At 41.0% G+C, this 13,818-nt stretch overlaps 1 protein-coding gene across 2 annotated transcripts in view; it reads left to right on the top strand.

The window, feature by feature from the left end:
• Window positions 1-3,718: 3,718 nt before the first annotated feature.
• LOC121494289 (adhesion G protein-coupled receptor E2-like) overlaps window positions 3,719-13,818 on the top strand; it is a 32,260-nt gene continuing 22,160 nt past the window's right edge. The window contains exons 1-3 of one of the 2 annotated variants that reach the window (XM_041760547.1): window positions 3,722-3,790; window positions 5,716-5,769; window positions 13,204-13,353. In XM_041760547.1, the coding sequence (XP_041616481.1) occupies window positions 3,763-3,790; window positions 5,716-5,769; window positions 13,204-13,353 (232 nt within the window). In that variant the 5' untranslated portion in view covers window positions 3,722-3,762. Of the gene's footprint in view, window positions 3,791-5,715; window positions 5,770-13,203; window positions 13,354-13,818 lie in introns of both variants that reach the window. The other variant, XM_041760548.1, reaches the window with a different exon arrangement.

The following is a 13,818-nucleotide window of genomic DNA, read 5'->3' as shown; positions in this document are numbered from 1 at the left end:
AGCTGGGACTTTCTTCATGCCAGTAGAGGTCCTGTGGGGAGCAGTAACAAGGTATCCCTATGACCCCCACCACCCATGTCAGGGAAGTGTACTCAGATGCCTGGCAGTGAGGGAGAACTTCCAACATGGGGGGGGGGGGGCAGCAACAAGGTACCCCTCCCACATAGGAGTGTCAGTGGGCCAAGAGGAAAGTCTGCATTCCCATCCTCATGTGCCAGCAACAAGACGGCCATTCTTCCCTCAACTCCCAGCATGTAAGTCAATTAGAGAAGGACAATCATCAAACGGTTTCACTCATACGGGAAATATAAAAAATATGAAAGGGATTATAGGGGAAAGGAGAGAAAATGAGTGGAAAAAATCAGAGATGGTGACAAAACATGAAAGACTCTTAACTCTGGGAAATGAACAAGGGGTAGTGGAAGGAGAGGTGGGTGGGGGGATGGGGTGACTGAGTGATGGGCACTGAGGGGGGCACTTGACGGGATGAGCACTGGGTGCTGGGCTATATGTTGGCAAATCGAACTCCAATAAAAGCATACAAAATATATACATATATATATACATATACACATATTTTTTTAAAAACTCCCAGCATGAAGTCAGAAGAGTCTGCCGAAAGAGATTTTAATACAATCAAGTTTCAAAACATAATAACCATAAAGACCAAGGATACAACTTAAAAAAATCATTGTCACACCAAGAACCAAGAAAACCTCAAACTGAGATAATATAAATGTTAGAATTCTCTGACAAATATTTTATAGTAACCATCATAAAAAGTGCTCTAATGAATTTAAATTTTAAAAAAAAAATTTAAAAGAGAGACAGACAGAAGGTAGATTAGAGGCTACTGGGGGCCAGGGAAGGGCATGGGAGAGTTAGTCCTTACAAGATACAGAGCTCCTGCAGAGAGTGATGAAAACATTTTAGGATTAGTGATGATGATTGCACAAAATTATTACCGATGTAATTAGTACCACTGAATTGTATACATTAAGATGGTTAAAATCACAACTTTTATTTTATATATTGTACCACAAAGAAAACAATTTTAAAAACTAGTTTAAACGGGGATGCCTAGGTGGCTCAGTAGGCTAAGTGTCAGCCTTCATCTCAAGTCATGATCTCAGGGTCTTGGGATCCAGCCCCACCATGGGCTCCCTGCTCAGTGGGGAATCTGCTTCTCCCTCTCCCTCTGCCCCTCATCCCCACCAACCCTGCTCCTGCTAGCTCTCTCTCAAATAAATAAATAAAATCTTTTAAAAATTTCTTTAAGAAATTTGGGTATAAACATTTCCAATCATGGGGCACCTGGGTGGCTCATGGTTGAGTGTCTGTCTTTTGGCTCAAGTTATAATCCTGAGTTCCTGGGATCGAGTCCCACATTGGGTTCCCCACAGGGAGCCTGCTTCTCCCTCTGCCTGTGTCTCTGCCTCTCTCTGTGTGTCTCTCATGAATAAATAAATAAAATCTAAAAAACAAATGTTCTAATGAGCAATTACCAGCAAGCTTTTCTGAAACAAATGAAAAAAGTAGAAAGACTCAGCAAAGAAACAGAACTTTGATAAAGAAACAGATGATTACAAAGACCTAATGGAAACTTTAGACCTGAAAAATACAAAAAGTGAAATGAAAACTCTATTGAATGGGCTTGCTAGCAGAATGGTGACAAAAGAGAGAAAAAAGAATCAGTGAACCTGAAATCAAAACAGCATAATTTATGCAATCTGAATAAGACAGACAAAATAAACTACAGGAAAAAAAATTATCAATGGTGCCTGGGTGGCTCAATCGGTTAAAGATCTGCCTTCAGCTCAGGTCAAGTCCACCATCAGGCTTCCTGCTCAGTGGGGAGTCTGCTTCTCTCTCTCTCTCTCTCTCTCTCTCTCTCTCTCTCTCTCTCTCTCTCCCTTTGTTAAATAAATAAATAAATATATAAATAATCTAAAAATCATTATCAGAGTCTCAGGAACCTATGGGATTACAAAAAAAAGTCTAATATTTCTGTCATTGAATTACATGAGAGATTCTTATCTATTGGAAACAAACTGAAGGTTGCTGAATGGGTGGAGGATAAGGAAGGGGATGGGGTGACTGGGTGATGAGCATTAAGGAGAACACATGATGCCGTGAGAACTGAGCGTTATATGCAACTGATGAATCATTGAACTCTACATCTGAAACTAGTGATGTACCATATGTTGGCTACTTGAATTTCTTTTTTAAAGATTTTATTTATTTATTCATGAGAGAGACACAGAGATAAGCAGAGACACAAGCAGAGCAAGAAGCAGGCTCCCTGTGGGGAGCCTGATTCAGGACTCAATTCCAGGACCCTGGGATCATGGCCTGAGCCAAAGGCAGACACTCAACCACTAAGCCACCCAAGTGTCCCTGGCTACTTGAATTTAATTTTTTTAAATGTATTCCAAAGGAAGATAGAGAATATGGAACTGAAAAATCATTCAGAGAAAAAAATGATTAAAGTTTCTCAAATTTCCAAAAGATGAAAACATATAGATTCAAAAAGCTTAGGAAACTCCAAACAGAATCAACTTAAACAAATTAGGGCCAAGATACACCACGATCAAATTTTTAATGACTAAATACATAGAAAAAAATCTTGAAAGTAATGAGACATTGTGATGCTTCATCACTAAGGGAACAAACATTTCACATATGAATAAGCTGTTATTGCTCATCAAAAATCATGGGTGCCAGTGGAATGTAGCACAACATTTTTCATGGTGTGGATGATTGAATAAATAAAATGTGGTGTCTATATATATAATGGAATTTTATATGTATATGAAAATTATTCAGCCAGTTACAAAATCACTAAGTCCTAAGGATATAGAAGTACAGCATGGTGATTACAATTAATAATGTTTTATTGCATATTTGAAAGTCACTAACAGAATAGATCTTAAAAGTTCTCATCACACACACACACACACAAAATTTGCAGTTATGTATGGTAATGGATGTCCAGTAGGCTTATTGTGGTGATTATTTCACAATATATAAGATATTAAATCATTATGTTGTATATATATCTAAAGCTAATATAGTGCCGTAAGGCAATTATACATTAATAAAATTGTCTTTTAGGGGTGCTTGGGTGACTCAGTCCATTATACATCCAACTCTTGATTTCTGCTCAGGCCATGATCTTGGAGTTTTGGAATCCAGCCTTGTGTGGGGCTCCAAGCTCAGCACGTAGTCTGCTTGAGATTCTCTTCCTTCCCTCTCCCTCTGCACCTCCCCCTGCTCGCACAGGATCTCTCTCTCACTTGCTCTCTCTCTCTCTCTCTCTCTGTCTTTCTCTCTCTCTAAAATAAATAAATAAAATGTTTTTTCAAAAACTGTCTTTTAACAAATACTAAATAGATAATTCTGTTCAGTCTAATCCAAGGTCTTCATAGGGTAGAAAGAACAGCAGAGTAATTCTTCACATTGGGAAATTCTTATAATACACAGGATCACATCTTCCCATACCACAAAGATTTTAAAAACCACCTTCAAGGAGGCTTTCAATACAAACACCCAGTAATGCTATGCAAATACTTATAAAAACAGAAGTGAATTTCTGAGAAGTTAATCATAGGACAGATTATCGGGAAAGAAAGGATCTAGACCAGTGGTTTCCTATGTCAGATCCTCTGGAGGCCAAATAAGACTTAAAACAGGAAGTTTTTGTAACACACGCAGACCAAAACCAGACGTCCTCCGTGCCTGGGCTTGCTGGTGTCTTGCACCATGAAAAACAGAAATCTACTGCTCCCAGGTAGGTAGAATTATAACAATAATGACAGATTACTAGAGCTATCTGGGAACTCTATCCAGTTAGAGAATATTCTGTGTTCTTGATGATCTGATTTGTTTTCCCACTTTCTATAAAGGACAAAGGGAAGAGATTTTAAGAAGGATATTGGCTCATTTATATTGTCTCAAAGGAGAAAATCAGTAAAATTTATTCCCAGAGCCCATCCAACAAAGACTTCTCATTTTACTACCTCTATTGGTCCAGTTTCTCCAGAGAAACAGAACCAATATAATGTGTGTGTGTGTGTGTGTGTGTGTGTGTGTGTGTGTGGTGTGAGAGAGATTCATTCATTTTAAGGAATTGGTTTATAAGATTGTGGAGGTTGGGAAGTTAATATCCTGCAGTGCAGGCCAGCAAGCTGGGACCCCAGGAAGACTTGATGTTACATCTCAAGTTTGAAGTCAATCTGGAAGCCGAATGCCTTCTTCCTCAGAGGAAGTCAGTCTTTTTCCTCCTAAGGTCTTCAACTGATTGGATGAGGCCCACCCACATTATGGAGGGTAATCTGCTTTACTCAGAGTCTACTGATTTAACTATTAATTTCATCCAAAAAACATCCACACAACAAATCTAAACTAGTGTTTGACCAAATGCCTGCATGCTGTAGCCCCACCAAATTGATACATGAAATTAACCATCATGTCACCTATACTGTGTTTTTCACAAGGGTATATAACCAAATTCTCTGAAAATGCTAATGAGCTAAGAAAAACATCATCCTTTAGTCCATAGACTGGGTGGTTGAAAGGGCAATAACGGTGCATAATGGGAAGGTCAGCTTAATTCTGATTAGCCTTTCTATCCTTTCATGCTTAGGATAATACCTGTTACATAGCAAATTAAGTGTTCCTATATATTGTCCTCATTGGTTGTAATTTGTTTCCTGGTTGTGAAAATAACCACATTTCTTATCATCTGATCTGTGGAACATGATTTTTTTTAATTCTGGGCACATTATAGGAAAATCCTGTAAAGGCCCTGAGATATTAAAAGGTTTTCATAGGGTTCATTGCCTCTCATGAATGGAATGACAGACTTTAACAGCTGGCCAGGTGATGATTGCCTGTGGGGTAGATTCCTTCCCACCTGCAATGGTTTTCATACCACGAGGCCTGTCCAGTGACCCATTGCTCAGGACCAGCCTGGGAGAGAAAGGGAAAGGCTGTGCCCTCAGTGTGCTGTAGGAGGGCCAGGAGGTCACTTGGAAGGAACCATAGAAACCACAGATGTTGCACCTGGAAAGGTCACTTAATCAGGAGATGGTGGTTCCACCTGCCAGTGCCATAGTTCTCACCCCTCACCTGTCATCAGCTCCCCCTCTCGTGATTCCAGGACTTCCTGCCTAGCCAATGCCACTGTGAGCTGGGACTCAGGATTGGGGCTCTCTGATCCCTCAATACACACTCTTCTCATGGGCCATGAAACATGTATGTTGAACAGGGAGGGGAAGTGTTCCTGAAAGAGAAATGTTCAGGGTAGATTTCTGCCACTGCCAGAGAACAAAGAACCTGGCTATGGGCAGAGAACAACAATCTGAGGACTTTGTGCTTCAAGATTTACCCCCTCCATTGGGAGAGGCTGGCATTTCTAAGTTTTGTCCCTTACATCAGCTGTCTGAATATATTCTGTCCCCTTACCTGTAGCACCAAGTCTCCATGAGGATGGTATCCATTAGTGAATGACTCTTCAGGGAGTCCAGGGAGAGGGAGGTAATGGGCCTGGTCCTCAATTCTACATAAGGTACCAGAGCCTTGTGGATGATGCTGGAAAGCTGTGGGCTGCAGGGCCAGAGCCACTTCCCCAGGAGGCAATGACCATGCCATCAGAAGTTGAAACTAGAGCTCCATTCTCCTCTCTTTGTTCTCTCACTGTTTTTTCTGCTCTAGAACTCTTGATGCTGCTGCTGTTGCCATTAGGAGCTTCAGCCCAGAAGACTAGAGGTGAGTCTGCCCAGACTTAGTGACATAAGCTGGAGAGTGCACACTGGGATCTGAGTCCTCTCATCCACAAGGAGGAAAGGAGACTTATTATCCAAATGAGGCTCCAAGAGGATCTTCTGGAGATAAGAGATGCTGTTTCTTCCTCTCTAAATGTCCAGTCTTCTGTCTTTTCCTCTTCCAATGGCATCCATCCCTTCTCTGCCCTGCTCTACTCATGGACTCTTAGCTGGCAGCTGGCTTCATCCATTCCTTGAAACTTCTGGCTTTAATCTTTTTTCTGCTAGTGATCCCACACCTATGCTCACTGGTGCCCTCTGAACTCTCCATGGGTCAGTGCCGTCATGTGTCACTGCTCTCCAGGATTTGTTCTTTGTCTGGAGAGATCTTTACCTTTACCTTTGGAGAGTTGTGATGTACAGGGCCTTGGGATGGTGGAGGGGCATGGAGATGTGGGGAGAGATGGGGGAGGGGGCCCTCATTGAGAGCAGGGGAAGTGTGAAGAAAGTGGACATTCAGATTTTCATGATCAGTAGGTAGAGTGTTGAGAGCTTACACAGCAGAGCTGGGATAATGTGGGTTCAAGGTCCAGCTCACCACTGACTACATCTGACATGTAAGAAATTATTTCTCCTCTCTATGCCTCAATTTGCTTGTCTGTAAATTGGGGATAATCACTGTACCTATCCCCCATGGATGGAGTCAGGTTTAAAGTTTATGTGTGTGCAGAACAGGTAAAGACTGGTATGGAGCAGACTGTCAAATATGAGCTATTATCATGGTCACTGCTGTTATTACTGTGATTATTTTCATAAGATGAGGAAAGGACCCCCAAACCTGAAAGCTCAGGCTCTCTTCCTAGAATGAGCCGATGGGGAACTCCTGCCTCATGGTCATGGTTTACCAATTTAAATTCCCTCCAACAGTGCGCAAGATTCCCTTTTTCCTATATCCTCACCAGCAGTTGTTATTCCTTGTCTTTTTTATAACAGCCATTCTGACAGGTGAAGGTGATATTTTATTGTTTTGATTTGCATTTCCCTGATGATTAGCAATGTTGAGTACATTTTCACGTACCTCTTGACTATTTGGATGTCTTCTTTGGAAAAAATGTTTATTCAAACCTATACCTATTATTATTATTATTATTATTAATCATCTTTGGAAGGGTTTTTTGCTATTGAATTGTATGAATTCTTTATATATTTTTAATGTGAATCCTTTATCAGACATATGATTGGCAAATATTTTCTCCCAAATTGTAGGTTGCCTTTTAATTTTGTTGGTGCTTTCCCTGCTGTAAAAACAATTTTAGTTTAATGTAGTCCCACTTGTCTATTTTTGCTTTTGTTGCCTCTGTTTTTGGCGTCAAGTCCAAAAAAATCGTTGCCTACACCAATGTCAAAAAGCTTACTCTCTGTTTTCTTCCATGAACTTTATGATTTCGAGGTAGCATCATTTTTTAAATTATCAAATTTGGTCTCAGAGAGATTGAGTGACTTATCCAAAGTCTTACAACTAATAAAGTGGTAGAAGCGTATCCAGGTATAAAACTAAGGGGTTTTTAAGTATTGGTGAGGATGTGGAGAAAAGGGAACCCTCATGCACTGTCAGTGGGAATGGAAACTGGTGCAGCCACTGTGGAAAACTATATGTAGGTTCCTCAAAAAATTAAAAATAGAAATACTATATGATCCAGTAATTATACTACTGGGTATTTACCCAAAAAACAAAAAAAAAAAAACTTATTTACCCCAAAGATATAGATGTAGTGAAATGACAGGACACCTGCACTCCAATGTTCATAGCAGCAATGTCCACAATAGCCAAACTGTGGAAGGAGCCACAATGTCCTTTGACAGATGAATGGATAAAGAAGATGTGGCATATATATTCAAAAAGATACATGCACCCCTAACATTTACTACAGCATTATTTACTATGGCCAAGACATGGAAGCAACTCAAGGGTCCATCATAGATGAAAGAATAAATAAGATGCAACATCTGGGGCACCTGGGTGTCTCAGTCTGTTAAGTGTCTGCCTTTGGCTCAGGTCATGATCCTAGAGTCCTGGGATCAAGCCCGGCTTCAGGCTCCCTGCTCAACACAGTCTGCTTCTCCCTCTTGCTCTGCTCATTCTCTCTCTCCCTCTCTCTCTCTAAAAATCAATAAAATATTTTTTTAAAAAAGATGTGACATCTGTCTGCAATGGAAAATTACCCATAAAAAAGACATCTTGCCATCTGCACTTTTGCCAAGTACAGTAAGTCAGACTGAGAAAGACAAATGCCATATGATTTCATATATATGTGGAATCTAAAATATAAAACTAACAAAACCAGCCTCTTAAATACAGAGAGCAAACTGATGGTTGTCAGAGGGGAGGTGGCAGGGGGTTGGACAAAATAGATAAGGGGATTAGCTTAAAGCTATAAAATAAATAAGTCATAGAGATGAGAAGCACAGCATGGGGAATAGAGGCAATAATACTATAATAACATTGTTTGGTGACAAGTGATGACTACACCCACCATGGTGAGCACTGTGTAATGTCTAGAATTGTTTTTTTAATAATAAATTTATTTTTTATTGGTGTTCAATTTGCCAACATACAGAATAACACCCAGTGCTCATCCCGTCAAGTGCCCCCCTCAGTGCCCGTCACCCAGTCACCCCCACCCCCCCCGCCCTCCTCCCCTTCCACCACCCCTAGTTAGTTTCCCAGAGTTAGGAGTCTTCATGTTCTGTCTCCCTTTCTGATATTTCCTACCCATTTCTTCTCCCTTCCCTTCTATTCCCTTTCACTATTATTTATATTCCCCAAATGAATGAGAACATATAATGTTTGTCCTTCTCCGATTGACTTACTTCACTCAGCATAATACCCTCCAGTTCCATCCACGTTGAAGCAAATGGTGGGTATTTGTCATTTCTAATGGCTGAGTAATATTCCAATGCAGAATTGTTAAATTATTATGTTGTACATCTTGAACTAACATAAAACTATATGTTAATTATACTTCAATGAAAATACACTTTAAAAAAGAAAAAAGATTTCTTTTTTAAATATTTTATTAAAGTTCAATTTGCCAACATATAGTATAATACCCAGTGCTCATCCCATCAAATGCCCTCATTAGTGCCTGTCACCCAGTCACCCCATTCCCCCCACCTGCCCCCCCTTCTGCAACCCTTTGTTTGCTTCCCAGAGTTAGGAGTCTCTCCTGGTTTGTCTCCCTCTCTAATTAAAGAAAACATTTCTAAAGTCTGCTTTATTTAAGTATATGTGACACACAATGTTACATTAACTTCATATGTACAACATAACGATTCAACAAATTTATACTATGTTCACCCCAAGAGTAGCTACCATCTGTCCCTATAAATCAACACATTGCTGCCATGACTTATTCATTCCATAACGGATAGCCTGTATCTCCCACTCCCCTTCACCCAACCCCCAACTCCACTATCCTCCATCAGGAGGATAGTGCTCTCTGTATTATAGGCCTGATTCTGCTTTTTGTCTGTTTGTTTTATTCATTTGGTGGGTTTTTTTAGATTCCATTGATGAGTGATATCATATGGTATTTGTCTTTCTCAATCTTATTTCACTTAACATAATACCCCCTAGATCCACCTATATTGTCTCAAACACAATAATCTCCTCCTTTTATGGCTCTATAATAGTCCACTGTGTATATACCACATCTCCCTTATCCACTTAACTGTTGATGGACACTCAGGTTGCTTCCATATCTTAACTATTATAAATAATGCTTCAATAAACAAACAAAAAAATTTATAAGCTAAAGAGCAGTGTGCACAAATAAGATAGTATTATTTAGTACTATTTCAATAATTTATTTTGATCCTGAAATAATTTTTTAAGTATACAAAAATAAACTTTCAGGGCACCTGGGTGACTCAGTCTATTGAATGTCTGATTCTTCATTTCAGCTCAGGTCATGAACTCAGGGTCCTGGGATGGAGCACCACATCAGGCTCTCTGCTCAGGAAGGGAAGGAGGGGAATCTATTCCTCTGCCCCTCCTCCTGCTTTCTCTCTCTCTCTCTCTCTCTCTCTCTCTCTCTCTCTCTCTCTTTCTCTCTCTCCCTCTCAAAATAAATAAATCTTCAAAAAAAACTTTTAAAATCCAAAAATTAAATTGTACTACGTATCTGCTTAAGAAATGAAATAAGTCAATCAGAGAAGGACAAACATTATATGGTCTCATTCGTTTGGAGAATATAAGAATTAGTGAAAGGGAATAAAGGGAAAGGAGAGAAAATGAGTGAAAATATCAGTGACAAAACATGAGAGATACCTAACTCTGGGAAACGAACAAGGGTAATGGAAAGGGAGGTGGGCGGCGGCACTTGGCGGGATGAGCACTGGGTGTTATGCTATATGTTGGCAAATTGAACTCCAATAAAAAAAAGAAATGATACAAAATGATACAAAAAAGAAATGATCAAAACATTAAAATAAATGTAACATAATTTTAAACTAAAAAGAATGAGTGAAAGAAAGTTTTTCAATCTCATTAAAAACAACTATTTTTCTCAAATCAGGAAAACAAAAATTGATTTTCCTTTAAGATGAAAATAAACACAACTTGAATGAAGTTGGAACTGAATTTTGCTTTTAAAAAATTTTAAATGACACTGAAGAGGTTTTTATTCAATGAAATAGGATCATAAAAAGAAATTATAATACTTAAAAATTGTTAAGACAGAGGGCAGCCCGGGTTGCTCAGTAGTTTAGCATCGCCTTCGGCCCAGGGTGTGATCCTGGAGACCTGGGATCCAGTCCCGTGTCGGGCTCCCTGCATGGAGCCTGCTTCTCCCTCTGCCTGTGTCTCTGCCTCTCTCTTTCTCTCTCTCTCTCTCTCTCTCTCTCTCTCTCTCTCTCTCTGTCTCATAAATAAATAAATAAAATCTTAAAAATAAATAAATAAATAAATAATTTTAAAAATTGCTAAGACTGAAAATTTTGTTTTGCACATTTTACCACAAAAAGAAAATAGGGAAATGCAGAAAAATATATAGTTTTTACACCAAGAAATGCTTTCATGTACTCAAAATAGTCTTAGATGCATATATACTGATAATTAAAGGAAAAATTTCTAGTATGTTTGAAAAGATAAGAAAAATTACCCTAAAATTTCCCAGTAGTCTGTGTGGTAGACTTATAGGTAATTTTCCTTATTTTCATTTTTCTTACATTTTCTTTATCTTCTGAGTATCTGTGTGTCATTTATATTTGGGATAAAGTAAATTTAATCACAGACAAAAGAATGGTGGTGTGAATCTTGCCAAGGCCCTTCATTCCCAAGAGGTATCCTTTTTTTTTTTATTGGAGTTCAATTTGCCAACATATAGCATAACACCCAGTGCTCATTCCGCCAAGTGCCCCCCTCACTGCCCATCACCCAGTCACTCCATCCCCCCACCCACCTCCCTTTCTACCACCCCTTTTTTGTTTCCCAGAGTTCGGAGTCTATCATGTTCTGTCTCCCTCACTGATATTTCCCACTCTTTCTCTCCTTTTCCCTTATTATGTTTCACTATTTTTTATATTCCCCAAATGAATGAGACCATATAATGTTTGTCCTTTTCCAATTGACTTACTTCACTCAGTATAATACCCTCCAGTTCCATCCACGTTGAAGCAAATGGTATTTGTCATTTCTAATGGCTGAGTAATATCCTTGGGAGATCCCCATGCATTTGCATATGTGTCTCATGGAAACTCCTGGCTGGGTGAGCATGGAAGGTGACATGGCTGGTGATTGGATCTCAGGTCCTTTCTGGGAGCTCACCTGTCAGGTTGAGGATTTCTCATTGTCATCTTTCCCTCCTGTACATCTCATTCCCATTTGTCCGCCACTCCAATCCACCCAACCCATGAACCTTGAAGGCAGGTATCCAGTCATTCTCATCATCTGAGAAGAGAGGTCAGTCCCTTCGCCCAGGTGGAGGTGAACATGAATGTGTCAGGTGTGCATCTTCCCACATCTGTCATGTCCTGATGCTGACACCCACAGTGTGGGGTCTGGATCCTTATAAAGGAAGTCCACAAGTTCTGGTGGGAAATTCTGCTCTGGGGGAGACCAGTTGCCTGCCCTGACTTAGCATGTTGTCATGAGTCCTTTCAAGCTCTGAGAGTTTTTTGGTCCCCTGTTTAGAATGTATAGGAGAAAACATTCTTAAATGAACTTTTTTTAAAAAAATATTTATTCATGAGAGACAGAGAGAGAGAGAGAGAGGGAGAAGCAGACTTCATGCAGGGAGCCCGACGTGGGACTCGATTCCGGGTCCCTAGGATCACACCCTGGGCTGAAGGCAGTGCTAAACCGCTGAGCCACCTGTGCTGCCCTAGGAGAAAACATCCTATCCCTGCATTTTGATGCATTCTTGTCTTGTTGGTTCTTATTTTTTTAAAGATTTATTTATTTATTTATTTATTTATTTATAAGAGACAGAGAGAGAGGCAGAGACACAGGCAGAGGAAGAAGCAGGCTCCATGCAGGGAGCCTGCTGTGGGACTCAATTCCGGGTTTCCAGGATCAGGCCTTGGGCGGAAGGCGGCGCTAAACCGCTGAGCCTCCCGTGCCACCCTTGTTGGTTCTTATTAAACTGTTATTTTTAACCAGTGATGTGTAGCCCCAGCTCTGTGGGACCCGAAGCTACTCAAAGGGGACCTAGCTCACAGGCATCTTTCCTCTCATTTTTAGAGAACAAGAAGAGATAAGAGGCCAGGAACCCACCCTGCAATGACTCAAATAGGAGTATCTTCCTGTTGTTTCTTCATTTCTCATATATTGTGGGCTCTGGTTAAAGGGAATTCTCCCCAGAGACATCCTGGGGCACCTGTAAAAGGCTCGACATTGGGATTTGGGGGAGTGCTTGATGAGGATTGTGAGGTGACCTTGGGCCACTCTGAGTATGGGCCTGACCATCTGTTTCTATCATCAGGTGCAAATGATAAATATCATCACTCTGGACAGCCCCTAAGCTGCCTCAGCATCAAGGGTGGCCTTCTATGCTACTGTCACCCTGACTAGAGCCCACCACCCCAGGTCTCCAGTGGTGCAAACAGCACTACAGAGGAGGGTCTGGAGCCTGACTCAGTGCCTCTGTCCACCCCCGCAAGGCCTGCAGAGGAGAGTGGCCTTCCTTCCTGTCCCCATCATGCAAGGCACAGCAGTGTCTGAATCTAGGGGGCCTCAAATCCAGCCAGAGAGCAGAGATGAGCAGAGCAGAAAGCAATATTTTGGAGCAGCTGGCTCTAGCTGAGATCTCCCCCAGGAGTGCTGCCTAGGATCTGTGTCTTTCCAACCTTCATCATGGGGTCAGACTAGAGACCAGGGCCTCTTCCCTGTAGGAACTTATTCCTTTGAGAAGTGATCCTTCATCTTGTTGTATTCCAGATATCAACATGTGTGAACCATCATTGAGAAAGTCCTGTGCAGCCTATGCTGACTGCCAGGGCATGGATGGGAAGTACTGTATGTGCGGCCCAGGACAGGAGCTTATTTCTGAGACAGCCTTCAGGAATGAGAGTGAGAACATGTGTCAAGGTAAGAATGACTTTGCACCTTCCATCTCCTCATCCCTGTGGTTTGAGATTATTCAGCCCACTTTCTCCAAGCATCAGAGAACACCCTGGGCATCTACCTGGTATCCTGTCCCTTTCCAAACCTCAAGGCTCAGATCCCTCCAACGTGCCACTCACACAGTCTTAGAACATCTTCTTTGACACGTGGCACTTTATTTTCAGAAAACAGCAGGGTAGCATTCAAGATACTTCACAAGCTTACAGCATGTTATGTTTCAGTGCAATATCCGTCTTCCTCTGCTTCATCAGTAGCAGCCAAGATGAGACCTTCCCACCCCTCCCCAGAATCCACAAAGGCTCAGCCATGCCAGAATGAACCCAGGAACCCTGTTCAGAAATATGGGAAGGGAGGAAATTCAAAGGTGGGCCTACCTTTCCTGACCAGCCCTGCCCCTGGCCAACAACCTTGCCTGGAGAAGATGCCTCC

Source organism: Vulpes lagopus, chromosome 7 (genome assembly GCF_018345385.1).
Source record: "Vulpes lagopus strain Blue_001 chromosome 7, ASM1834538v1, whole genome shotgun sequence".
Lineage (NCBI taxonomy): Eukaryota > Metazoa > Chordata > Mammalia > Carnivora > Canidae > Vulpes > Vulpes lagopus.
Note: the sequence above shows the minus strand (reverse complement) of the source record. Positions and strands in the feature narration are given on the sequence as shown.